The 25,759-nt window shown below is 43.8% G+C and overlaps 1 protein-coding gene across 3 annotated transcripts; it reads right to left on the reverse strand.

Annotated features, from left to right (window-relative positions):
- Positions 1–14,036: 14,036 nt before the first annotated feature.
- On the reverse strand, positions 14,037–24,956 carry AKAP4 (A-kinase anchoring protein 4). 3 transcript variants are annotated; one of them, XM_032842993.1, is made up of 6 exons: positions 24,816–24,956; positions 22,219–22,314; positions 21,128–21,178; positions 20,243–20,344; positions 15,405–17,543; positions 14,037–14,388 (listed from the first exon to the last, which is right to left on the reverse strand). In XM_032842993.1, the coding sequence occupies exons 2-6, from the start codon at positions 22,312–22,314 to the stop codon at positions 14,233–14,235; spliced, it is 2,544 nt and encodes an 847-aa protein (XP_032698884.1). In that variant the 5' UTR covers positions 24,816–24,956; the 3' UTR covers positions 14,037–14,232. The 3 variants fall into 3 exon arrangements, with proteins under 3 accessions (XP_032698884.1, XP_032698883.1, XP_032698885.1); XM_032842992.1 differs by lacking the exon at positions 24,816–24,956 and adding an exon at positions 24,111–24,259; XM_032842994.1 differs by lacking the exons at positions 21,128–21,178; positions 24,816–24,956 and adding an exon at positions 24,111–24,259.
- Between the last annotated feature and the right edge of the window lie 803 nt (positions 24,957–25,759).

Genomic DNA, 25,759 nt, shown 5'->3' on the forward strand with positions numbered 1-25,759 from the left:
AAAAGAGCGAGAACAGAATAAGAGGTCTGGGCAGCTTGCCATCTTTCCCCCCGAGTCATTATTTCACTGTGTGGATTCCTTCAGTTGCAAGTGCTATCAATTTCCAGTTTCTCGAACACAGTATAGATGTTCAGAGCCTGAGCACTGAAGTCTCTGGTAACCTTGGCAAATCACTTAACCTCTCTGAATCTAGGTTTTCCCATCTGTACAACAGGGATAACAATAGTATAGTACTCATCTCACGGGATGGCTGAGGAGATTAAGTGGCACCGAAAGTAATTGGAACAGAGCCCGGCAGGCAAGAAGGCCACCAGTGCGTGGTATATTTTATTTTCTCACATTGAATGCAAATGTAAAGGACTGTTGGATTATCCATGCCACGGTGTGCTTCTTTAAGTCAAATTATAGAACCACTGGCCTGGAAGGAATGTTAGATTACCTACAGCTCTTTCTTCATTTTACACTCGAGGAACCTAAGACTTAAGGGACGCAAGTACGTTTGACAACAGGCGACAGGAAAAAGGTTGTGCACCTGCAAAAGGTAAAAAGAGAATGTGAAGGGGTTTTGAATGGCTGCAAGTCCGGGTGAATGAATGTGTTTATGAATGTGTTGGAGGTCGCAGGGAGAAAGGAGGAAGAGTGGAGGGTAGATAAGACTATAGAAGAAGCAGAAACAACACTAGAACACACTCAGGTGCCTGGGTGGCTCAGTCAGTTAAGCATCTGCCTTTGGCTCATCTTATTTGACTGGCCCGAGGGTCCTGGGTTTGAGTCCTGCATTGGGCTCCCAGCTCAGCAGGGAGCCTGCTTCTCCTTCTGCCTGCTGCTCCCCCTGCTTGTGCTCTCCTGCTTTCGTTCTCTTTCTCTTTGAAATAAATAAATAAATAAAATCTTCAACAAATATATATAATGTCAGCCACATATGCAATTTTAAATGCTCTATTAGCCACATTAAAAAAGAAAAGAACTATGAACAATTATTAATGGCATATTTTGCATTCTTTTTTGAATACAAAGTCATTGAAATATGGCATGTATTTTACACGTACAGCACATCTCAATCCGAACTAGTCACGTCTGAGATGCTCAAGAGCCACAGGGGACTGGTAGCTACTGTATTTGTCAGAGCCAATCTAGGCAATAGGGAACCGCTGAAGGGCTCTAAGCAGAGCAGTGCCAGGGTCTGGTGTGTGTTTTAGAGCAAGACCTCTGGTGGTGATGGGAAAGGTGGGTTGGGACAGGGGCCACTTAGGATTGACAAGCATAGCAGTGCAGGTTGAATATGGTACAGGGAGCATGAATGGGAGCTGAAATCTAGCCCACATTCCACTTACCAAGCCAAATGTTCTGGCCCAACACTGCCAGCTCAGACGAAATTGAGCCTTTCCTTAACTGGTCAGCCCAGGGGCAGTGCCTGTTTTTCTAATCTTCACAAAGATTCTGTATGTGCAGCAGGAGCCCTGGAGAATGCCAGACTAGTGTAGGAGGTATGCGCCTCAGTCCGCAACTCAGATGGATAAGAAATATCACATTTCTTTATAAACCCGAGTTAATTCCATCTTGAGTTCCCAATCCCCATAAGGCTGGAGAGAAACTCAATGTTAATTATTTGGGGGCCCCTCATTCAGAGTTGTACATGACTTATGGTATTTTATTTTATTTTTAAGGATTTTATTTATTTATTTGACTGAGAGAGAGAGAGAGAGAGAGAGAGAAAGCAGCCTAAGGAGAGGGAGAAGCAGACTCCCTGCTAAGCAGGGAGCCAGGGCTCCATCCCAGGACCCTGGGATCATGATCTGAGTGGAAGGCAGACACTTAATCGACTGAGCCACCCAGGTGCTGGACTTCCTGTATTTTATATGTGCCAGGGTCTGGGGTATGGACTGGAGGTCATCAAGTCTGGCTCACTGTGGTTAATGCTGAGATATCTTTTGGCCCCTATGCAGGGCGCTTCAGATCTGGCAGTGGTCTCTTGCTTTTGTGAGGAACTTTTGCTTAGGGTTTCAACTTCCTAGATTCCCCACCTCACTGCTTCTCTTTGGGGCCTTCCCTGCACACCGCCCCGAAGCCAAGCCAGGCTCTGCCACTCTTTCTCTTCTCCTCTTGTATTAGGGGAATCTCTTTTCAACCTGGGAAAATCCTTTTCACCTTTTTCATCCAAGGTGTTTTTTTCTTTACTGGCGAACGGTTTCCTCCTCCCTCTGGGGCTCGATGATGTTGTTGTGAGGAAATACCCTGCTGCTTCTTCTCTCCTCTTTTTTTCAGCTCCCTTGTACCCCAGTCATCAGGTAGGCCCACAGTGCGGGCGGCAAAGAGCAGCAGGGAATGGAAAAGGCAGGAGCCCAAATGTGAACATTACATTCCTCTCTGTCCAAGGGACCTGCGGCTCTAACATCGAGGGCCCAAACCCAGTCCTTTCTTTTTGTCTCTGTCTTCTCCTCTCTTTGTCACCTCCTACTCAGCCCCAGCCCCACGGCAGTCGTGGACATGATTTATTACTAGCCCAGAGGACCAAAAGTCAGAGCCCAGAGATCTGGAAAAATAAGGGAGAGTGAGAAGCACAGGAAAGCCTCCTGGTAAAGCTGTTTATGGACTCTAGGGTTAATTTAGCCATGACCTCTAAGTGCCTTGAACTGATTCTAATTAGCATAATGAAGACAGACCTGAGTGAAGTGGTCCTCCCTCCCCCAGTACCCAACTGTCTGACCACCGGTTGGCAAACACTAGGAAAGACCCGCTTAATGGTACAAAATGTTGAAAATCTTACCTGGCGGGTGCCTGGGTGGCTCAGTGGGTTGTGCCTCTGCCTTCGGCTCAGGTCATGGTTCCAGGGCCCTGGGATCGAGTCCCGCATTGGGCTCTCTGATCAGCGGGGAGCCTGCTTCTCCTCATCTCTCTCTGTCTGTCTCTCTGCCTACTTGTGATCTCTCTCTCTGCCAGGTAAGTAAATAAAATCTTAAAAAAAAAATCTTACCTGGCATTGGAAACACAGCCTGCAAAAGGAACAAAACAAAGGTAGCATTCTCCATAGGTTGGGGAGGGGGGGTGGGTGTGGCTATAAAGGGATCACAAGAGGGAGATTTTTGGGGTGACGGACCTGATCTGTATATATCCTGATTATGGTGGTGGTTACACGAATCTATGCATGGGCCAAAATTCATAGAGCCATAAACAAAACGAAAAAAAGTCAATATGATTGAATAATAATTTAAAAAATAAAATTGTTTTAAAAAGTGAGGGTTTTGGAGCCAGAACTGCCTGGGTTCAAACTCTGGTCCCCTCGCTTACTAGCTGTGTGAGACCCTGAACAGGTTACCACCCCTCTGTGCTTCGGTTTCTTAGCCCATTAAACGGAGACCACTGGAGAGAGTTTGTCGCCATGGTTCAAGGATGCCACGTGCTTAGAACAGTGCCTGGCACGCAGTGCATGCTCAATAAATGTCTACATCCAGAAGATGGCTCGTTATGAGGGTCTGGGGCATGGGAGACAAGATGAGAAGACAGAGGGATTCACTATGTGAATCACCATGTCAATCACTGCTGCAGGGATTTCAATGTTTGTAACCGTGGGAAGAATAGCTGCTGTGACCTAGTATTTTTGAGCCATCCAACTTGCCCAACCAACACCCTTCCTCCCTTCACTCCTGATCTCCTTCCAGTTTTTGTCTGGTTCCTAACCTGCCATTTTGACCTTAGGCCTACCCTTCAGTTCATTGCCTGGTTGTGACATCTCCAAATTAAAGGACTCTCAAAGCTGTCTTGAAACCTGGTGTGTGTCAAAATCTCTCAGACATTCTGCAAAACTACTCGCCTGCACTAAAAAAAAAAAAAAATGTCCATGTCATGAAAGACCAGCAAAATGGTTGCCAAACTGTTCTAGCTTACAGGAGACTAGAGGATAACTAAATGCGTTATATGTATTGTGGTTGGGACTGAAGGGAATGTCTATATAGGCCATTATTGGGATATTTAAAGAAAATTGAATATGAATTGTATGTGGAAGAATCTCTTGTTCCTAGGAGATAAACAATGAAGTATTTAGTGTTGAATATCAAGATGTCTGCAGCTAACTTTCAAATGGTTCAGCAAACTCATAATTATTATTTAACATAATAATTATATATACATGATTTTCTTCAGTTGTGTGCTTAGGTAGATAGATAAAGCAAGGTAACAAAACATGAATACCTGGTGAAACTGGATGAAGGGTTTACAGGTACTCATTGTATTAATCTTGCAAGTCTCCACAGGTCCTAATTTTTTCAAAACATGAAGGGTTAATAAAAGACCGTCACTTAGAGAAGATTTTTCCAAATATGTATGCCTGTGTTGCAGCCCCAGACTAAGGAATCAAGACTTTTCTTGGACGGGACCTGGGAATCTGCATTTTAAAGTCATAGGCTCTCCCCGCTCCAACCCAGTTCCCAACAAAGAAGCATCACTGTGAGAACTTCTCAGACCCACCTCTGCCTCCTTTGGTTCTTGGTTTCTTTCAGGAACCAAACCCTGGCCCCAGTTCTTTCTGGCTGCAGCTGGGCCATCTGCCAACCCTTTGCAAAGCAGGTACAGCTAGGGGGTGCTGGTGGTAAGAAGACAGTGAGCTGAAGATAGATCCTGGGGTCCTCCAACATGTATCAGAAGGACAGAGAAAGAGAAGGGAGGGTTAGGGGAGGAGTATGGAGACCCCAGGGATTTACTTGAAGGGAAATAGAGACATAGGCCAAGACAAGTGGTAAGAGGTGTGCCTGGTTTTGAGATTGCATCAGGATGAGGAGGGCTGAGTTGCTGTATCAGTTCAGAAGTGGACCATTCGGTGCTGAAGGAGATTTTCCTGGCCAACCGCCCCTTCCTTCCAGCAGACAGCCTGTGCCACGGAGCTGGCTGACAAAAGCACCTGAAATCTCAGACTGGAGAAATTTCTTTTCCAAAAGCAGGGTCTCTGGGAGACAGATGTTATCAAACCCCCTGAGAGGAAGGTCAGCAGGTTAGGGTGTTTGCCTTTCCTTCTCTCTCTTGGTGAGTTCTGGGACAGGATTTATAGTTTCTGGGAGGTGTTGTGTGAGACCACTTCAGGGTCAGAGAAAATACACCCATTTGTCATTTGGGGGTGGAGGGAGCGTGGAGTGTGGGGTCTTCCCCTCCTGGTATCTGATGCGAGTGAGAGTGTCAGTAACAGGCTGTTGGACAAAGTGCAGCCTTAGGGAAAGGAAGTGGAAATCTGCCATTCTCCCCTTCACCAACTGGCTCCACTACAGCTGGAGTTTTCTAGCCAGTCAGAAAGGGTGCCCATTACCTCCCCTCTCCTGACCCCCAGAGATATGTTGGCCCAGATGTGGATAAATCTTTTCCACCTCCAGTAAAGCCCAGTGAAGATGGCATTTAAAACATGGAAGATGGAGCGGGGAATGAAAGAAATAAATGAAGGAAATAAATAACAGCCAAGCTGCACAATGCTCCTTCCAATCCATCCTTCCTACAACAGACTGAGAGAACATTCTAGAACATACATCTCACCAGAAACTGCCAGGCTCATTGACCTTAGGAGTGAGTCCAAAATTTTCACCACGATACATAAAGCCCTTCACAGTCCGATGCCAGCTGACATTTCCAGCTTTGTCACCCATGACCTTCCTTTCGCACAGCCTACACTCCAACTACCATATGTCTCTCAAGTTCCTAAACAAGTCACACTTCTTAACTTTTGCACATGTATGGCCACCCACCAGCCACTTAAATCAAGCACAGTATTTCAGACTACAGGGTCCAGAATCTGGCTGCCAGTGCTGAATCCCAGGTATGGGCAAGTTTCTGATCTTCTCTGCCTTCATTTGTTTCAGTTGCAAAATGGGGCTACCAATAGGGGTGCAGCAAAGATCAGGTGAGAGGCCTGGCCCGAAGTCAGCACACAGTACATGTTAGCTAGTACTCAACAAACATTGACTAGCTGGCTGCCCGGGAAGTGGGAGACTCTTTCTATCCATCTGTTGCATGCTACTTACAGTCTAGAAGAAAGGCCGATCCAAAAATAGGGCATTGTCATGCTGAGGGTTCAAAGTACGGATAGAGCTCTATGAGCCAGAAGAGCAACTTGGGGGTTCCCTCCCTTCCACACTTTTCCTCAGCTGGATTCACCTCAGATGTTACCTCAAATTCGATTTTTAGCCAGGCCCCGAGGCTTGAGGAACATGGGAGGAAGTAGAGAATTTCCAACCTAGGTCTGGTATTCAGACTTTAGGCTCTGGTACAACCCTACTGGCTGTTAAAATTTTCAAAATACTTTTGATACTGATTGGCAAATACCCTGAACACCCAGGTGTCCTGAACCTCTCCTTCCCGCTGTGCCTCTGTAGTCTGGCTCTTGGGAGCATTGACTGGACACCATCAGGGACTGCCTTTGTTCCCTGCCAGGGCGCGCGCGCTAGTTTGTTTGGCATTGTTCTTCTGCTCTGGTTGCCCAGCCCCCTCCCACCAGTGGTAGAGGCCCTGGGCACTGGCAGCAAATGCGGAGTATCATTTTGTTCCACGAGGGTGCATTTTAAGCACCACCTCTGCTTTGCACTTGGGAATATTGCCTGCTCCATGAGTCCCAGGAGCTGGCCCAGCTGCCTACTGCCTTGGGGTAGTTTTCAGCCCCTTTCTGGGCCCAGGTCTATGCTTACAATACCCTTTGGAAACCTGTGCCTAGCCACCAGCCTGGACTCCTTCCAGGCAACCATTCACACCACTCCAGAGGTTTTTGTTGCCTCTGAGACAGGCCTACTCCATTCTCTGAGGATTACCTGCACTCTGCCGGGACTTATCCTTTATATGATGTGATGGACAAGGTCTGGGTATTCTATGAGGCAGTATAAAATGGGAGCTTCAGAGGCAGGACTATCTGTGTTTGAATTCTAACTCTACTACTTCCTCTAACTGTGTGAACTTGAGCAAGTTATTCCGCCTCTCTGGGCCTCAGTTGCCTCATCTGCAAAATGGGCTAATAAGAGTACTTACCTCAGGGGGTTGGTGGGAGGATTAAAGTGGAAAGCACTTAAAAGAATGCCTGACACACAGTAAAAGCTCAGAAAAAGTTATTTTTATTCTTAGTTTAATTATTATTTTGCATTAAATATTTACTCGGCACATTTAGGCATATTTTCAAACATTTTCACCTTGCTTGTCTCTTTAATCTGCACACCACCTCCAGAGAAGTAGATATGCAAGGTATTGGTTAGCACCCTGATTTTTAAGGTGAGGAAATGGACACCTGGCTATATTAAGATGATTAAGCAACATTAAATTGCTGTGGTTAATGATGAATTTTCTGAGTCCCCATTTAATGTTATTTTTTCCCCACCAGGGAACACCAACGTAGATGAATCACTATTTATTCAATAAACATATATTGAATGGCTACTAGGCATCAGGCACCGTGCTGGGTACAGAGGACAGACAGACAGGTCCCTGTGCTCCTGGGGTTGCCATTCTAGTGGGAAAAGACAGTCAATAAGCAAGTAAATAATATCACAAAGGATAGATCATTTCGGGTGATGAAAATAAGCTGGGTGTGATGTAGTAGAGGGTAGCTGTGGGAGATACTGTAGTGAAGGAAGGCTTTTCTGAGGAGGAGACTTTCATAACAAGAAGAAGTTGAGCTGGAAAGCTTCTCACCTTGGATACATAGCTGGGGTCTGGGAGGGAAATTCTCCCAAAGATGGGGTTTCCAAGGCCTGCTTCAGGCCACCACAGCCAAGTGGAGGGGGCAGGAGGGAGGGCTGCAAGTTAAGGGTGGCTCAGAGCCCAAAGTCACGAAGACTTGTTAAATAGGAGACTTTCTGGAAAGAGGCAGAAGAACAGCAAACTTGTGAATGGTGGAAGGGAATTGTTTTCCTACAGGTATTAGGTTTAAATATATTTAGAAACCAACTTTGTTGAAATATAATTTAGATAGGAGATCCTGGGTGGCTCAGTCTGTTAAGTGTCTGCCTTCAGCTCAGGTCATGATCCCGGGGTCCTGGGATCGAGTCCCACATTGGTCTCCCTGCTCTGCGGGAAGCCTGCTTCTCCCTCTGCCCCTCCCCCTGCTCCTGTTCTCTCTCTCACTCTTTCTCTGTCAAATAAATAAATAACATCTTTTTTAAAAAAGAAATATAATTTAGATAGAATAATATTCACCAGTTTTAAGTGATGAGTCTTGAGAAATGTATACATATGCCTTTGTTAAACACCTTTCCTCTCAAGGTATATAGTTAACATTTCCATAACTCTAAATGTTTCCTTGTGACCCTTTGCAGTCAATTCTGGTCAGATATTTTGCAAATGTCCCTCAGTTTGGGTTTAATCTGACGGTTTCTCATGATTAGACTGGGGTCATGGGTTTTTGACAAGAATGCTTCAGAGGTGATGTGTTCTTCTCATGACATCTTCTCAGGAGGTTCATGGTATCAATGTATCTTTATTGATGATGTTAACCTTGATCACCTAATTAAGGTGTGACTGCTGGAGTCATTTGTTAATGAAATTATGATTTTTCCATTTTCAATGAATAAATTTCTTGGGGGAGAGATACTTTCAGGGTATCCCATAAAGATTTAAAATGGAGACCTACATGTTGCATTAAAGGGTGATGTTTTAGTATGGACGTTCCTCAAAAAGTTGAAAATAGAGCTACCCTACAACCCAGCAATCCCACTACTGGGCATTTACCCTAAAGATACAAACATAGTGATCTGAAGGGGCACGTGCACCCAAATGTTTATAGCAGCAATGTCCACAATAGCCAAACTATGGAAAGAACCTAGACATCCATCAACAGATGAATGGATAAAGAAGCTGTGTTATATGTATACAATGGAATATTATGCAGCCATCAAAAAACCCTGAAATCTTGCCATTTGCAATGATGTGGATAGAACTAGAGGGTATTACACTGAGCGAAATAAGTCAATCGGAGAAAGACAATTATCATATGATCTCTCTGATATGAGGAATTTGAGAGGCAGGGCAGGAGGTCGTGGGGGGAAGGGAGGGAAAAATGAAACAGGATGGGACTGGAGAGGGAGACAAACCGTAAGACACTCAATCTCAGGAAACAAATTGAGGGCTGCTGGGGGTTGGCGGGAGGCTTAGGGTGCCTGGGTGATGGACATTGGGGAGGGTATATGCTATGGTGAGTGCTGTGAAATGTGTAAGCCTGATGATTCACAAACCTGCACCCCGGAAGCAAATAATGCAGTATATGTTGATTAAAATTAACATGCTTTTGTATATTTTAAATGTTGACCCAATAGAAGTGTTTTGCCTATTAAAAAAATACACACTTAAAAAAAAGAGTGATGTTTTATTTAGTTTTACCAGCCAGGAGCATGGTCTATTTTCCTATTTATCTGTTCTCCTTTAGTTTTTCTCACCCATGTGTTTTCTTAAGATTTATTCATTTATTTGTCAGAGAGAGAGAGAGAGAGAGAGAGAGAGAAAGAGAGAAAACAAGCAGGGGGAGCAGCAGGCAGAGGGAGAAGCAGGCTCTCTGAGGAGGAAGCCGGATGGAGGGCTTGGACCCAGGACCCTGGTATCATGACCTGAGCCAAAGGTAAATGCTTAACTGTCTGAGCCACCCAGACGTCCATCTCATTCACGTTTTATAGTTTGTTTTTTAGTAAACATGGACTCTGAATTACTAGGATGGCAGTGTGATAGAATGGAAAGAACATAGTGTTTGACCTGAGGCAAACCTGCATTTGAATCCCAACTCTCCCACTTAGGGCCTAGAAAGAGGCCTTGAAGCCTGAGCCCCTAATTTCTTATCTGTAAAAACATCTAATAACAAACCCTCTCACTGAGGTTTTTGAAAGAATTAAAGCACTAGTAATGTCTAGTAAAGCACTAGTAATGTAAGTGCTCTGTAAATGTCGTTTTTTGCCTTCCTTAATACCCAAAGGTTTAATATTATTGTCACTATGGTAATTAGACTCTCCTCTTTTTGGCTGGGTGGCTCTGGGATGTAGAAATTTGATAGGTTCTTTTACATTTTTTTCATGTTCTGACACCACAGAGACTTGAGTGCGGGGGAACTGCTGGATTTTTTTTACATATCTCAGAGTCACTGGGGAGAAAGCAGCTGCAATTGTTTTAGTTGATGGCAAATTCCCACAGCTTGCAAGTAACTTCTATACCTTTGCAAAATTCCTTCAGTACCTCTGGTGTTTGAGGATTTGCTTTTCGTGGATGAATAAATATATCTTGTGCAAAAGTGGCATTTTTATTTCTGCCTCTCCTATATTCCTACTTTGTACTTATTTTTCTTCTTTCATATAGAACTGTTTTAAAGTGGAATTTTAATAGGGAAAATCTTATGTGGTTCCTGTTTTTAACCAGAATTAATCTCATATGAGCTTTGGCTGGCAACAATGTACTCTTAGGTTAAGCAAGAGAGAAAACCCTGCAACTCCCCTCTCCTCATCCCTGAATTTTTAAATATTTTTTTAAAAGATTTTTATTTATTTGACAGATCACAAGTAGGCAGAGAGGCAGGCAGAGAGAGAGAGGAGGAGGAGGCAGGCTTCCCGCTGAGCAGAGAGCCTGATGCGAGGCTGGATCCCAGGACCTTGGGATCATGACCCGAGCCGAAGGCAGAGGATTTAACCACCGAGCCATCCAGGCGCCCCGAATTTTTAAATATTTTTAAAATTTTTATTTAAATTCAATTAATGTATAACATATTATTACTTTCAGAGGCAGAGTTTAGGGATTCATCAGTTGCATATAACACCCAGTGTTCATTACATCAAGGGCCCTCCTTAAGTTCATCATGCAGTATTCCCATCCCCCACCCACCTCCCCTCTAGCAACCTTCTGTGTGTTTCCCCAAGTTGAGAGTCTCTTACAGTTTGTCCGCCTCTCCAATTTAAAAGAAAAATGAATTTTTTAAAGTTTAAGTGAAAGTTTGCTTTGTTCCCCTTGATACAAATTTTATTTCCTCTTTCCCAAACATGTTTGACTTATTTGTTCTCTTCCTAGGTTTTTTAGGCAGGGACTTAATTCACTGCTGCTTTTTTTTTTTTTTTTTTTTTGTACTGATACAGGTTTTTGAGGCAACACATTCTCTATTGCCTTGGAAATCTCCCAGAAAATGTTACTCGCATAAAATAAGTCTTGCCAATTTTTCCTTTTATCTCATGCTCCATTATGGTTTGGCACAGCAGTGTTACTGATTTTCTGTATTATAATTTTATTTATTTTTTAAAAGATTTTATTTGAAAGTTTTAGAGAGAGAGAGAGAGAGAGAGACAGACAGACAGACAGAATGGTGGCAGGGGGAGGAGCAGAGGGCAGAGGGAGAAGCAGGTTCCCCACTGAGGAAGGAGCCCGATGTGGGGCTTGATTCCAGGACCCTGCAATCATGACCTGAGCCAAAGGCAGACACTTAACTGAGTCACCCAGGTGTAACAAAATATTACAATTTTTGATATTTTGTTCAGCATCGATTTGGGGGTCATTAATTTCAGTTTTTTTTCAGATAGTGCATTAAAACACTTATTTTGATTACTGAGTTTTTGGTTCCCCCTTAAATTTTGTTCCTGAGGCGAGTGCCCATCTCACCTCACCTCAGCCTAGTCTTGGCCCTGCGGTAACCTCTCAGATGAGTTTTGCTCACAACTTCCTTTTGAAATGGAGGCCTGGTGTTCAGAGACACCACAACTGTCAGATATTTCAAGCCAATTCGTTACCTGCCAGGAGACACTCACGTATTCCCTCCCTCTCTGCTCCTATCATCCCTTTCCTACTACACGTGGGGTTCTCTGCTCAGGCAAAGTCCTTTTCTATCTTCAGCTGCTGCCATTGAGCATGGCCACATTGCCAATAGGGTGCCTGGGGTCACTTTTTCATTTAGAGAGGTGAAAGGCCAGGGCCTCACCCTCCAGGAATAAACCCCAAGGAGTGTTGAGCTCCTCCAGACCCTTGTCAGAGCCCTTTGTGGTCCAAAGCATTCCTTTCTCTGCTGGAGTCTGTCAGCTCTGGCAAAAATCAAGTTCCTCACCCTAATCTTACCTCATCCATACAAGTTTCCTTGAGAAATTATGCAAGAGAAACACTTTCTTAGAATCCTCAAATGTCAGAACTGGAGGGGCCCTTAGAGACAATTTTGCCCCAACTCCCTTCATTTAGCAGAACATATAACTTCCTTTGCCTCTATTTCCACGTTCCAAGAAATCCCCAAGGCCGTCTCATAATAAAAATCAGGAGGAAGTCAAGAGCCAAGTTAATCAAGGAAGTAAACTACTATGGGACCCAGCTGTGCTCAGGGAGGATTGAGTCATCAGAAATCCAACCCTGGTCCCAGGATTTGTTAATTAAGGATTTTCTTCAAGGAGGAAGGAAAGGATCTGTGGTAGCTCAACTCCAAAGATTTTCATGGGGGCGGCTGTGACTGGAAAAGGTTTGATTAGCTTTCATCCAGGTTGGAGAGTTCTGAAAGTCCTGCTCTGAAGAGGCCTGCCTTTACTTCTGACCAGTCCAGGCATTGTGGAGAAGTGGGTAAGGTTTGCCTCTGTGCCGTTTACCTCCTCCCAAAAAGTACCTCTCTGGGTCCCATACTCAGACAATCCTCCTTTCAGTTTGGAAGCATATCAAGAACACTTGAAACTATGTTAGGATGAGCTTTGCAGGGTACAGCTTCCTTCAGGTAGCTACATTTATAACAAGATACCCCTGTGTAAAGCATCCTCCCTTCCATAGTAAGGAAACAAGCTGGGTCTCAGTGACTCTTGTAAAGCCATGTGCCTAGTAAGAGGCAAAGGCTTTGACTTTTGAATCCAGAAGGATCTCACATGCTCTGTTTGGTCCTATGAAGCCACGGCACCTCAAAGGCACCAGCGTATGCCGCAGCAAACTAGCAGACAGAGGACCACACCTCTGAAACCGTTTTTAAAAAAATTTTAATGAAGATTTTATTTATTTGTCAGAGAGAGAGAGAGAGAGCGAGAGCGTGTACAAGCAGGCAGAGTGGCAGGCAGAGGTGGAGAGAGAAGCAGGCTCCCCACTGAGCAAGGAGCCCGATGCGAGACTCGATCTCAGACCCTGGGATCATGACCTGAGCCGAAGGCAGCTTAACCTACTGAGCCACCCAGACATCCCTGAAACCATTGTTTTGACCTTGTTTGCAATAAATTCTAGCACTATGATTGACTTCTGAGGGGCATGCACAAATCTAAGGATTTAGTGCTGATCTCAAAAGAGACACTGGTGGGGGGGCGCCTGGGTGGCTCAGTGGTTTAAGGCCTCTGCCTTCGGGTTGTGGTCCCGGGGTCCTGGGATTGAGCCCTGTGTTGGGCTCTCTGCTCCGTGGGGGCCCTGCTTCCTCCTCTCTTTCTGCCTGCCTCTCTGCCTACTTGTGATCTCTGTCAAATAAGTAAATAAAATCTTTTTTTTTTTTTTTAAAGAGACATTGGGATTCACATAGGGTGGCTGTGAATTTACCATCCTCTAGCTTTCTTCTCGGAAGAATTTTCTCTCAGACTGATGGAAGACAAGGAAATCTCATCAGTTGAAGTAAATGACTTCTCAGAAAGTTTTATTCACACATAAGAGGATCAGATCCAATTGTGGTTCTGGATAGTATTTATCCATGTGCAGTGAACAGTGAGGGTGTGTGTGAGGCAAGCTGGAGCAATGTCCCCCACCCTTGCCTGGGTAATTGGTAATATACTTACTTACTTTAGCTAGATTCTGTGTAAGATGGCCTACCTTCAGGCTCTTAATAAAAACCAAGAAGGCTACGTCCTTGGGATTAGAAGGGGAAGTATCAAATTAGGCAGGCAATTCTGAGAGAAACAGGGAGGCCACAGGTGGCAAAACTCTAGAGAGTTTGTAAGCTGAGATCATTTGGACAAGCTAGATTACTTAGGGACTTGGGACATATATTATATCCCTGTGTCTTGGGTGCTCAGAAAAGAACCCAGGGTGAGATCTGGACACAAGTCCAACCCTGTATCACCAGTCCTTGGAATTCAACCCATTCTCCTCCCTTGCTGCCGATCCATCTGATCAAGAAAACAACACTTTTTTAAATTTTTTTAATTCGTGTTCTTGCCCAGCTTTTGGACCCCCTGTATTTGCCCAGTCCAACTGCTCAGATGTATTAAGAAATACAATCGTGTGGTATGCAGTTCACTGGCCTGATGGGTGGGGGCATTCAGGCTGGGATGGAATGCTGCTAGGGGGAGTAAATGGAGGGGAGTCAAAGGAGTTGTTAGCTCACAGATTAGTGAGCAGCCAGTCTAGCAGTTGTTTCCTAGCCATGTTTCCCACGGCTTCATCCAGTTGTCGCTCCTTGGCGAACTTCATGACCTCTTGAAGAAGATCCCCTACACTGTACCCCTTCTCTGCTGCCTTAGCTGAAACTTCAGGAAGCTGTGGAGAGAGCCAGAGGTAGCTTTGAGTCACATGATGCTTTTGGAGAAGGGACCCAGTTGGATCAAGTGGGCCCTCCCCTGTCACTTTTCTACCCAGTCTTCTAGGATTAGAGTAAAGCCTGACACAGATCCAGGACTTCACGCTCCTGACCTGGCTTTCCTTTCCCCTTGTCCCTTTTCTAAGGACACAGTTCCAAATGCCACTGGACTTTCTTTTTGAGCTTTAGAAAACAAACTCTGGAATCAAATGTGTTCACCAAACACTTCTCATACGTGCTAGATTGTTCAGTTAGTCTGTGATGATTGCTAGCTCAAGGTTAGGGGTTGCCATTCCCCAGCTTCCCTAAAAAAGTATGAGGTGGGAAGTAAGGACAATCTCCTGGTCCTGAACTAAAAATAATCTGGTTCAGTATTTTATTTCTCTTAACTCCACCTGATGTAGAGAACACAGTTGTGGTGTGTGTGTGTGTGAGAGAGACAGAGGGAGGAGAGAAGAGAGAACTTGTATGTGCATGAATGCTGACCTTTGTGAAACTGGAAGGCAAGGCCAGGACTAGGGCAAAGCAAGTGAGGTGCCTAGGACAAAAAGTTTAAGGAGGCAAGGTACTCTTGAGGCACTTGCAGGACCCATGTCTTTGGGGAGGAGCTCCCTTTTTCTTTTCTTTTTTTCCCCTCTCTCCAATCCTTTGAGGGCCTTCAAACTCAAAACATAAAACTTAAACACTGCTCCCTGATGTGTTACCGAATAGTTTGTTGAAAGGATCACTGATACCGTGAGCTAACCTTATTCCTCCTTTTGGTGGAAATGCACAGACCTTGAGGTATCCACGGCCCCACTCAGTTAATGGTTCACCACTTTGTCTTTTTATGAAGTGCAAGCAGTTCGTGAAGTGCACAGTAAAGAGGCGGCTTGGGAAAAAATCGGACTACTCTCGGGCTTTAAGTACAATGCTGCCTCCCTCTCCCTGCCCACCCCAACCCTCTTTTTCTTCTTGCACCTGTTGCATTGCTTACCTTCTCCAGTTGTCCATCATCATCTCCCATGAAGTAGAGCATGGGCACGTTAAACTGGGAGGCTGCAATCCACTGCAGGACAGCCTGGAGCTGCTTCTGCAAGCTGCTTGTTGAGCACTGATTATTAACTATAACTTCGGGCCCAGGAGAGTCTTGATGGTTCTGTGACATCGCAGCATCATGAGTACATCTGGAGCCACTAGGCTGGTAATTGGAGTTGTTTGCCAAGGCTGCTTGTTCTTCCAACTCGGCAAGGGCTGCCCCATTATTACTATACTTAGCCATGATAAGGCACAACTTCATCACGGATTCTACCAGTTGATCTATAAACTGGCGGTTCACTTGCTTCATCCCACTGATAAAGTCAAGTTCTTGATTTTCCTGGCATTGTTCTTCCCCTCTGTCAGGCCTCTTGGACACGGAAGCTGCTTTGTTTGTCCTGGGCTCAGAACGCTTGTTCTCACCTTCACATAGATCGTCACAGTTGAAGGGGCTCTCGTTAAGCAGCTTCTGAATCAGCATTAGAACAATGTTTGACATATCCAGCTTCTGAGAGTCCAGCTGTTGATTTTCCTTCAGGGAGGTAGACGGTCCTGGAGCTCCACGAGATTCTAGATGTTTCATCGAAAGTGCCTTTGCACTTTGGCCACTTCCAGACTTTTCATATTGGGCACTCTGAGTCATATAGCCCGTGGCAGAACCAGGACACTCTTCTTCAAATGCCTCTTTGCCTTTGGCCTGCTGGGTCAGATGGTATTGGATCAACATAAGGGCAGACACAATCAAGTCTTTTGCCAGTGAATCTGTGGAAGGACTGATCTTCTCTCTTTTTTCCTCTTTATTGGTGCATGCTTTGCTAGGCATCTTGCCTTGGTTTCCCTGCTTTTGGTTCCACATGGTCAGGCTCTCCTTGAGGATGTGTTCACTGACTTTCTCAGCACTGGTCAATGACTTGCACTGCTCTGGTTTCATTTTGCCTTTGTCCTTTCCTTTCATCTCGGCTTTCATGGCTGAGAATTCAAGACTTTGGTTCTTGCATTTGGGATCTTGGGACCCAGCTTTCAAGGATGCATATGACAGACTCTGAGTTTTAGTCTCTTTCTTCTCGCCAAGAAGAGCACTGACCAGACGCTTCAGCATAGCCTCCATGATATCTGCAGCATTTTGTTTTCCGTGGTTGAACAGATTCCTCTTGACAGCAGAGACAAAGTCCGAGTCGGTCATCAGGACCCCTGTGATGTTATGCAGGTTCTTCATGCAGGAGTCAATCAAATCAGACACAATTTCTTTGGTGTGTTTTAACAGCACCCTCTTCAGGACCACACAGGCTGGAATTGGCTTCCCAGAACTATGTACTTTCAAGGTCTTCATAACAGAGACCATCATGTCAGATGCCACCTGATTGGCATAAACCATGAGCCCTTTGCTGATAGAATCTGCAAATTCTTTACTATCTCTTTGGCACATCTGTTTGTCCCCAACTTTGTTCTTGTTGGATAATTCACCATACAGAAATGTTTTCCGGCCACCTTCCCTGCCCTCCTCCCCAGTGCCCCGCATTTCTGCCGAGGTCAATTCTACAGCATCATGGGCCATTTCAGAAGCAATCTTGCTCACAGCACTGCGGGGGCTGTTTTTCCCTTTGTCCCCAGGGGATGGGTAGAGAGAATGGTGGAGACATTTGCTTCCACCTTCCAACTTCTCCTTGATCTCCTTACGGGCCATCTGGATTACCAGAGAAGATAATCGGTTGACATAGAAGGAAAGGTCATCCATAGAACATTCACCGTCAGGGGAAATCACTGCCCTCTGAGTGCTAGGAGATTTGGCTGGAGGAGTGGAAGGACTCTGGTTATTGTTGGTGTTTTTGGCAGCTGTCATTTCTAGATGTAGGCATTGAGGTCCATTGGTCATATAATTCATGTTCAGTTGATCGGCATAGACACTGTAGCAGTTCCCAGAGGGTAATTTGTGATATTCGCCTTCTGTGTCTCCTACTTTATGTTTACAGCTAGAGGCTGAGGGGCTCAGTGCATGTTGAAAACCCAAAGCATACTTCTGGAGGTCACTGAGAAGCCAATTGAGGACGCTTATGGGATCAGAGGGAGCTTGTTTGAAAAGGCATACAGATCCCTCCGTCTAAAAAAAGAAGAACACCTATCCATAAGAGTTTGGGTAGGGTACTTCTTTCCCTTATTTTATTTAGAAGATATATCTTCGAAACTGCCCAGATTAGGGATTTGGCCTTTAGAATTTGCACAGGAACATAAAATACAATTATAACCATTAATACACATTCAAACACAAGTGGCAGCAGCAAAATCTCAGAGTATATGCATTTGTGCACTTAACTATATTTAAGTGTTATCAATATATTTGTCAATTTCATCTGCATATGTGTTCTTATCTCAATGTGTCAAAAATGTATCCTTGTATCCACTGTGTGCATGTGCATATCAATACAGCAATTTGTAAGTGTGAATATCTCAACAGAAGTCAATGTGTCAGTCTGTCTTGTGAAATGTGAAAATGTGTGTGTGTGTCTGTGTACATGTGTATGTCAGTGTCCATGTGTGAGTGTGTGTAAGCATGTGTAATATGTGGACATCAATACTCATTGCCTACTGTACAAGCCAACATGTACATGTTGGCGCATACATTTCATACGTGTGTGGGATTGTAACCATGAGAGGGTGTATGTCAGTGTGTCTGAGAATATGCAAATAAGCAAGTGTTGATTGGAAACGATGTGCATATATTTATGATAGAAATCCAGTAGCATGTATCATGCAGCTATAAATGCATTTGTATACATTAGAGCATGCATTCACATATTAACATACAGATTCATTAATAAACATTAATGTATAATATATTAATACATGTATATGTTAAAATATGAATTGCATGTGTAAATAGGTGATTGTATAATGACTGTGTAATCTGTCAATAAATTGGGTGTCATTTATGTTATATTTATTTTTAAATTATTATTATTTTTTAAGATTTTATTTATTTATTTGACAGACAGAGATCACAAGTAGACAGAGAGGCAGGCAGAGAGAGAGGGAAGCAGGTTCCCTGCTGAGCAGAGAGTCCGATGTGGGGCTGGATCCCAGGATCCTGGGATCATGACCTGAGTCAAAGGCAGAGGCTATAACCCACTGAGCCACCCAGGTGCCCCTTATGTTATATTTATATGCTGTGTCCATGCTTGAGAATGTGTGTCAGCATTGCCCCCACCCCCGCATTTGAGTTTGTGTGTGAGTATGTGAGTGGGGATGTTACTGCATTTGTGTCGGTGTGTGTATCAGTGCATACAAGCAAGAGTTAGTGACTTTCTATCATTTTGTTTAAGTTTCTGTGTGTGTGTATCAACATGAAGTATATTTGTAAGTGTGTATGCCTATACCTGAGTCTGTACAGTTAGTGTGTTTTGATCAAAGGCTATGGGTGTGTGAGTATGTGTTTGTGCATGGTGTGCATGGGTATATATATGGATGTTTACGTGTGTCATATGTGGGCATGTCAAGGTATCTGGCTGTATACCTGTGTATCTCTGTGTATGTATGTCAGTCATTGTTTATCAATAGGTCAATGTATCTAAGTTTATTATATTAGTGCTTGTGTGTTTGTCAATGTCACGTGTAGTGAAACATGCATATGTCTTTGCTTGTATAAATTATTTTTTGTTAATGTATGTAAATGTATGTATCGATGTGCATGTCACTTTGTATAGATTTGTATGTTTGTGACTGTGTGTGCCCCTGTTTGGAGAGGTGTAGATGTATTGTACACAACTTCTACTCAGCACTAAGTGCCATTGGCCTCTTTGACCCTTCCAGGGCTTCATCTCCTGTCTTTTCATAGAGTTCCTGGAAACATGAGGTCATGAGAAGGTCAAATTTTTGTGAATGGGCTTGATACAATCAAGGAGATCTGCCTTGTGTGCAGGAAATATGGACTGCTCTTTTAAAAATAAACACCAGGTATAATTTATCCCTTTCTTGAGTCTCCAAAATGGAGTTGACCACCCCCAACTGAACCCAAAACTAGAGAGTATTTGGTAACCGGCTTTTCCTTCCTTAGAGCCCACTCTCATTATTCCAAATGTGTCTGGGGCCAGAAATGTCGTTTCTCATTATGAGCCCAGGAAGACAGAACAAGAAATGCTTGACTCTTTTTCACTAAAGCAAAAGATCCTGTTCCAATACCAGCCACTCCAGGCTTGTAGGACTGTGGGGTGATTTCTCATGTGCTTTAATATCTACCCCAAACCAGGAGCCTAACAGATATAATTAAGAATACTTACACAAAAACAAAAGGATTCTGTATGCGACAGTGGCATGCAAGTGTAATTGGTTCTAATTTTATGCTACTCAACAGCCTAGGTAATCTCTTAGACAACAGGGTAGGAACAAGGCAACTATAGTTCTTCGTCATTGTGGATTCTCTCTGCTCCATATTGTCATTCTTCCTTCTTGGTCTCCAGGCAACACAGGACATACAAGTCTATTACAAGCCAGCAAAGAACATTGCAAAAGATCCTGCTTATAAGCCTGTATCTTTATTAGGATAAGAATAGCTATGTTATATTTGGAGTAGGGCCCTGAAATCAGGAATGGGCATTCTGAGCCTCTGTGATTAGTGTCATTGTTAGATACCCAGGCATTGAACTTACCGTGACTCTCAGCTTCAGACTGTGTTCTCTAGAATGTCATAGTGTTCAAATCTATGGGCCTGTTATCTTAGTTATCTTACCATCTCTGAACCAGACTCCTCAGACTCAGCACTGGGCTCTGAGAATTAGAAAGTGTGAGGTCAGAGGCTAAGTATACCTTAGACTGGTCTTGTTTCTCGGTATCCTTGATCACAATAATCTCTTTTTCTTCCAGATTTCCCAAGTTCAAGTCACCTTCTGAAATGGAACCAGCAGCATCCTATGGAATTAAGGGGTAAGATTTTTATGAACAGTTGGTTTTTGAGGTTTCTCTAGGCCACCCTCCTAGGCTACCACTTCAAAGTATGAATGTTATGTACCCTATTATCCCTCTTCTTTCTGAAGGAGAGGTAGGACTGTGATGCTGGCTAGTCTTTTCTTTTCTTTTCTTTTTTTAAAAGATTTTATTTATATATTTGACAGGCAGAGATTACAAGTAGGCAGAGAGGCAGGCAGAGAGAGAGAGAGAGAGGGAGGAGGAAGCAGGCTCCCCGCCGAGCAGAGATACTCGATCCCAGGATCCCGAGATCATGACCCAAGCTGAAGGCAGAGGCTTAACTCACTGAGCCACCCAGGCACCCCAGCTAGTCTTTGAAGAATGATAGAGTTCCCACCACAAATTACTATTCCCCTTGCCCCAGCCCCACTGAAGGTATCCACAAAACTGTAAAACTGTCAGTCTCAGGAACCGTATCTCATTAATCATCAAACTTTTGGACAGGGTTTTTTTTTCTTTAATTTCACTTCTCTGACATGCAATTTTCCATGCTTCCTTTTAGCCCTACCCACAAATTAAGTGGCTTCTAAAATGAGACTTGGTACCAAGAGTGACAATAAATTCTGAACCAGAGACCCTGGGCTTCCAAGAACAGTGGCTTTCCACTTGAGGTTCCTCCACCTTTCTGTTCTCTGCCACAACCTTTCCCTCTCCTCATGCTGTCTCTAATGACCTTTCTCAGCGGTTTCCCACCCATTCCAAGTGAGGGGAGCAGAGAATACCCACCTTGCAATCTTTATCTTCCACATTCAGGGTGGACACGTCAACAAAGCATATCTGCATCAAAATAGGAGAGTGAATTTAGAGAAACTCTAAAGACTGTAATTTCTTTCTGGGAGATGGCAGTACCTACCTTAAAGGGTTGTGAGGACTGATTGAGATACTGAATGTAAAGCTTTTAGCAGAGTGCCTGTGCATAGTAAGAACTCAATAAATGTTAATATGATTATTATAAGGCAGACAGAATCTTAGCATTACTTTATTTCCTAAATGAGAATACCTACCTGTCAGAGAGAGGCCCAAAATATAATACCCATATATATTGAGAAACCTGAGAAGAGAGGTGGCTTGCCCGACTGACACAAACTCAGAGGTGGAACTTTCATTAGAAGTTGATTCCCCTGGCTCCCAGTTTAGAGACCTTTCTGCTATAGTGTTCCTAAAGTGTGGTATTTTTACTACGGATGATAGAGAATATTTCCAGTGGTACATAAATAGATGTATTTAATAGGTGCATTTGTTGTTGTTTATTTGGAAAATATGTCCTAAAACGTCAGACCTGTGGTATTGCAGACAATACTGCTTAGGGTGATGGTAATTTTTTAAATGTATTTGAATTTTAGATTTATTTTTAAAAACATTGCAAAAATATATATTAAGTAAATCATGGTATGAGTGGCACTTGAACATGATAAAAAAATGTGAGGTACTATGTAAATCACTCAAAATTTTGGAAACAAAGCATAAAGTATTTTGCCCTCCTGAGGGAGTCCCACTTTAGTGTAACTTACTGGTAGCTAGGTGACATTGTGACTTCAGAAGGGCTGGTAGCTAGGCAACCACCACTCCTCCCTCCCTCCCAAGCTCCCTGCTAGCTCTCCCTCCCCAGGTCCTCTACATCACATCCGGTCCTGCCTCTCCCTTAATTTGTCCTTGTGTGATGTATAAAGCACACTGATCCCCCCACAGACCTCCTTGAGCTTGGTTGCTTGGAGACATCACAGTATTGCTCTCCATTAATCTATCCTGGGCTCCAGGATATCTATATTCACACGAGGATCCTTTCCACTCCTCGGTAGGGGTAATTTGTATCTTACCACTTTCCGGTCCTGATCTTGCTGTCCTGTTGGGCTGTAGAGATCTACCTTGCACACACCCCTGCGGCTGTGTAACCAGTCAATATCATCAGACATCTGTAAAGAGAAAGGAAAGAGATCTGAATATATATATGGTTATGTATGATTTTTAGAGACTGGCTGAGTTTGGATAAGAATCTCTGAAGGGCTTCCTGAAACCCATCTCTGTGTTTCAGTTTAAGCTAGGGACTGGTGGGGGTGAGCAAAAGGGGAAGGACACTATGAAATGTTTGAACTTGATTATCTTTTAGCACAATCCATAGTCTCCGTTAGTTTAGATTCCTCACACCAAGTATTTGGAATCATGGGAGTATCATATTAACTTGTGAGAAAGCCAGTCAGGAAAAATGGCAGGCTGGGAAGCAAACCGAAAGGTCTAGAGATTGTGGGGATTAAATTTAATGATTTACTTCTACCCATACTCACTAAATCTCATCTGTCTCCACTTTTGTATACTCACTTGGATACCACAAAGAATAAAGCTTACCTCATCCTTTTTAACTGAATCTTCGTTGACTCCAGTTCAACCAGAATCTTTCTCATTACATTAAAGAAAGTGAAATTAGGTAAATAGCTCTAATACTTATTACATAAGGCCATTGGAAAAGACTAGGGTCAATACTAGTACAGTGAATAAATAGCCCTTCTTATCAAAACAACATATAAGAGTCCAACATATAGAACAAGTTTCTGAATGTTGGGAAAATCTAATAGCTATAAATATAACCAAGAGACAAATGTCCGAGGGAAGGCCAAACCCTGATCCCATAGACAAAGGTTTTGCTATGTAAGACCTCAGATCTATGTTCAGGAAGATGCAGTTAAGAACTCGGTAGAATTGTTTGTTTCTGGGGCTTCAATTTGATTTCATTTTAAAACTTAACAAGAGAAAACTTTTTGCTAAATTATTAGAGGGCTGTTGGATTCCTTCCCCCCAACTTCCTTCAAAATTGACACTCCTTTTAACCTCTAGTTCCCTCTCTCCCTCTCTCCCTTTCTTCCATTCCCCCTCCCTCCCTTCTCTCCTTTCCTCCTCCTCCCTCTCTCCCCCCCTCCTTCCCTCCTTTCCCCCTTTTCCTCTTTCCTTTCTTCATTCCCCCCTCCCCCTTCTCTCTTTTCCTCCTCCTCCCTTCTTTCTCCCCCTCCTTCCCTCCATTTTCCCCTCTCCCTTCTTCCATTCCCCCTCCCACCCTCTCTCATTTTCTCCCCTCTCCATCCCCCCTCCTTCCCTCCTTTCCCCTTCTTTCCCTCTTGCCCTTCTTCCATTCCCCCTCCCTGCCTCTCTCCTTTCTTCCTCCTCCCTTTCTCTCCCCCTCCATCCCTCCATTTTCCCCTCTCCCCCTCTCTCCTTTCTTCCATCCCCCTCCCTCCCTCTCTCCTTTCTTCCCCCCTTCTTCCCTCCTTTTCCCTCTTTTCTTCCATTCCCCCTCCTTCCCTCTATCCCCCTTCTTCCCTCTCTTTTCCCCTCTCTCCTCACTCCCTCCCCTCTCTGATTCCCTCCTCCTCCCCTCCTTCCTTCCCTCCCTCTCTCAACATTTTGATAACATCTATCCTCTGATGGTCATCTTTTCACATAATACTACATTTCTACTCTTTGCCATTCCCCCTCTCCCACAGATCTTCTTGGGTTCTTCCTTCAATAATGTCTACATTTTCCTGAAAAAGTTTTAGGAAAGGACTTCTCATACCCACTTAGAAGAAAGAGTTTTTCTTTTCTTTTCTTTTTTTTAATGCTAGAGATAACTAGCCTAGAAAAAAAGAAGAGGAGTCATAGAGGTCCCTCATATGATTTGGATACAACCTCAGTCCAAATCCTAAGGAATTAAAAAAAATTAAATTTGCAAGCTCATTACCTTGATAATGAAGTTATTTTAGACTTTTGGTTGAAACTGTGCCACCAAGAAGGGAGATGTGCCCCTTTAGATGGAACTGGGCAGTGCCAAGTTCTTGGGCACCTGCAGCTGGCTGCCACCCCCGTCAGCTGTTGGACGAGACTGATGGGCCAGGCTTTTCCCTGCTGCCTCTGACCCTGGCATATGACAAGGGAGTTTGTTGGGTCACAATGCCTGAAACTAGCAATCTCAGCAAAGGCGTGGCCGTCTGGCAAACTCAGTAGCCCTTCACGTCAAAAGCACATCCGTCTGTCCGCTGTACAACAACACTTTTATGTTCTCTCTGGGAGGGTACACATATTTATTTCACATTTTGTCCATTTTGTGGAGGGGGAAGTCCCTTGAGACTTCCTTTCTCTATCATCTTCTTGTTTCCAAACAATCTAATCATTGTTACTGGTTTGGTGGGGGTCTGTATTTTTCACATACAGAATTACCACCAGCCTTTATGAAGACAGTACTAATTTTCCCATCTTAGCTCATTTCTCTTTGGGTTTCCCACTAGAGTCAGAGTTATGTAGCAAGAGATCTTTGGATTTAAGTAAAGACAGAAAAAATGGTAAAGACCTATCTGGTTATCCTGAATAAAAGCAAAAATACAAAGTTTCACCTCACTATCAAGATATCCCCTTAGCTAGTCAAAAAGAAGTCAGAAGATGCCCCTACCTTTGTAGTATCAGAGTAAGATATTTTGTAGGACCTTGGAATGATTTCCTTCTTGTTAATTGGGATGCTGTGATGACCCTTCCAGTCTGACCCAAGATGTTGCTTCTTTGCTCAACCCTCCATACCCTGCTAAAGCCTTCACTGCCAGCTGGTACTAGAGTTTCTACTTCATGACATCACTGTTTCTATAGAGAACAGTGACAACACAAAGTTGGGGGCTCCATTCTTAGGATTCTGGATGTCTAAGTGGTCCAGCAAGCTCTAATCTTCATCATGAGACATAATTATCCCAGAAAAAAGGCCAATCTACTTGGGACAAGGCCAGCCTTGCACAGACTTTTTTAAGCTATGAAAGGACCTAAGCCCCACTTATACTTTATCATTATATGGCCAGTGCTGGATTGCTAGCTATTGTATTCTTTAAAGGATTATCCATTAGACTTTGAGATGCCTTTAGTTTTGCCCCAGTTTGGAAACATTAGCCGCCCATCACAAAATAGCTCACACTGTGCCCAACACTTGTCTTCTGCTTCTCCTTTCTCTACGTATTTCCACTTCAACCTCATGCATGACAATAAGAGCATCTGAATTAAAAATAAGTTGGGATGATCCCCTAAATAATAGTTTCGTATTCTTGGTCTACTTCAATTTCTTCTTTCCCGTGTTACCCCTGAGATTGCATGTCTTAACCCTGCTGTACAATTTTGATCTTGTTAACTCATGGCAACAAAGAGAAACAGAGCGAGACATTTGTTAGAAGTGGCAAGACAGATTTTATTCAATTGCAGTAAAGAAGAGAGTCTTCCTTTTTTTAACAAAGGATTTTGTTTATTTATTTATTTGAGAGAGTGAGTGAGAGAGAAAGAGAGAGCGTGTGAGAGAGAGAGATTGAGAGTACGAGCAGGGAGAGGGGCAGAGGTAGAAGCAGACTACCTGCAGAGCAG

This window comes from Lontra canadensis, unplaced genomic scaffold (genome assembly GCF_010015895.1).
Source record: "Lontra canadensis isolate GAN:19392208 unplaced genomic scaffold, GSC_riverotter_1.0 scaffold134, whole genome shotgun sequence".
Classification (NCBI taxonomy): domain Eukaryota; kingdom Metazoa; phylum Chordata; class Mammalia; order Carnivora; family Mustelidae; genus Lontra; species Lontra canadensis.

Excerpts from the sequence above, each read along its gene's own strand:
- AKAP4 (XM_032842993.1), bottom strand. The coding sequence starts at position 22,314 with ATGTCTGATGATATTGACTGGTTACACAGCCGCAGGGGTGTGTGCAAG. Across the intron at positions 21,179-22,218 it reads AAGATCAGGACCGGAAAGTG|ATATGCTTTGTTGACGTGTC; the intron begins GTAAGATACAAA and ends ATTTTGATGCAG. Across the intron at positions 20,345-21,127 it reads TGGAAGATAAAGATTGCAAG|GATGCTGCTGGTTCCATTTC; the intron begins GTGGGTATTCTC and ends TTAATTCCATAG.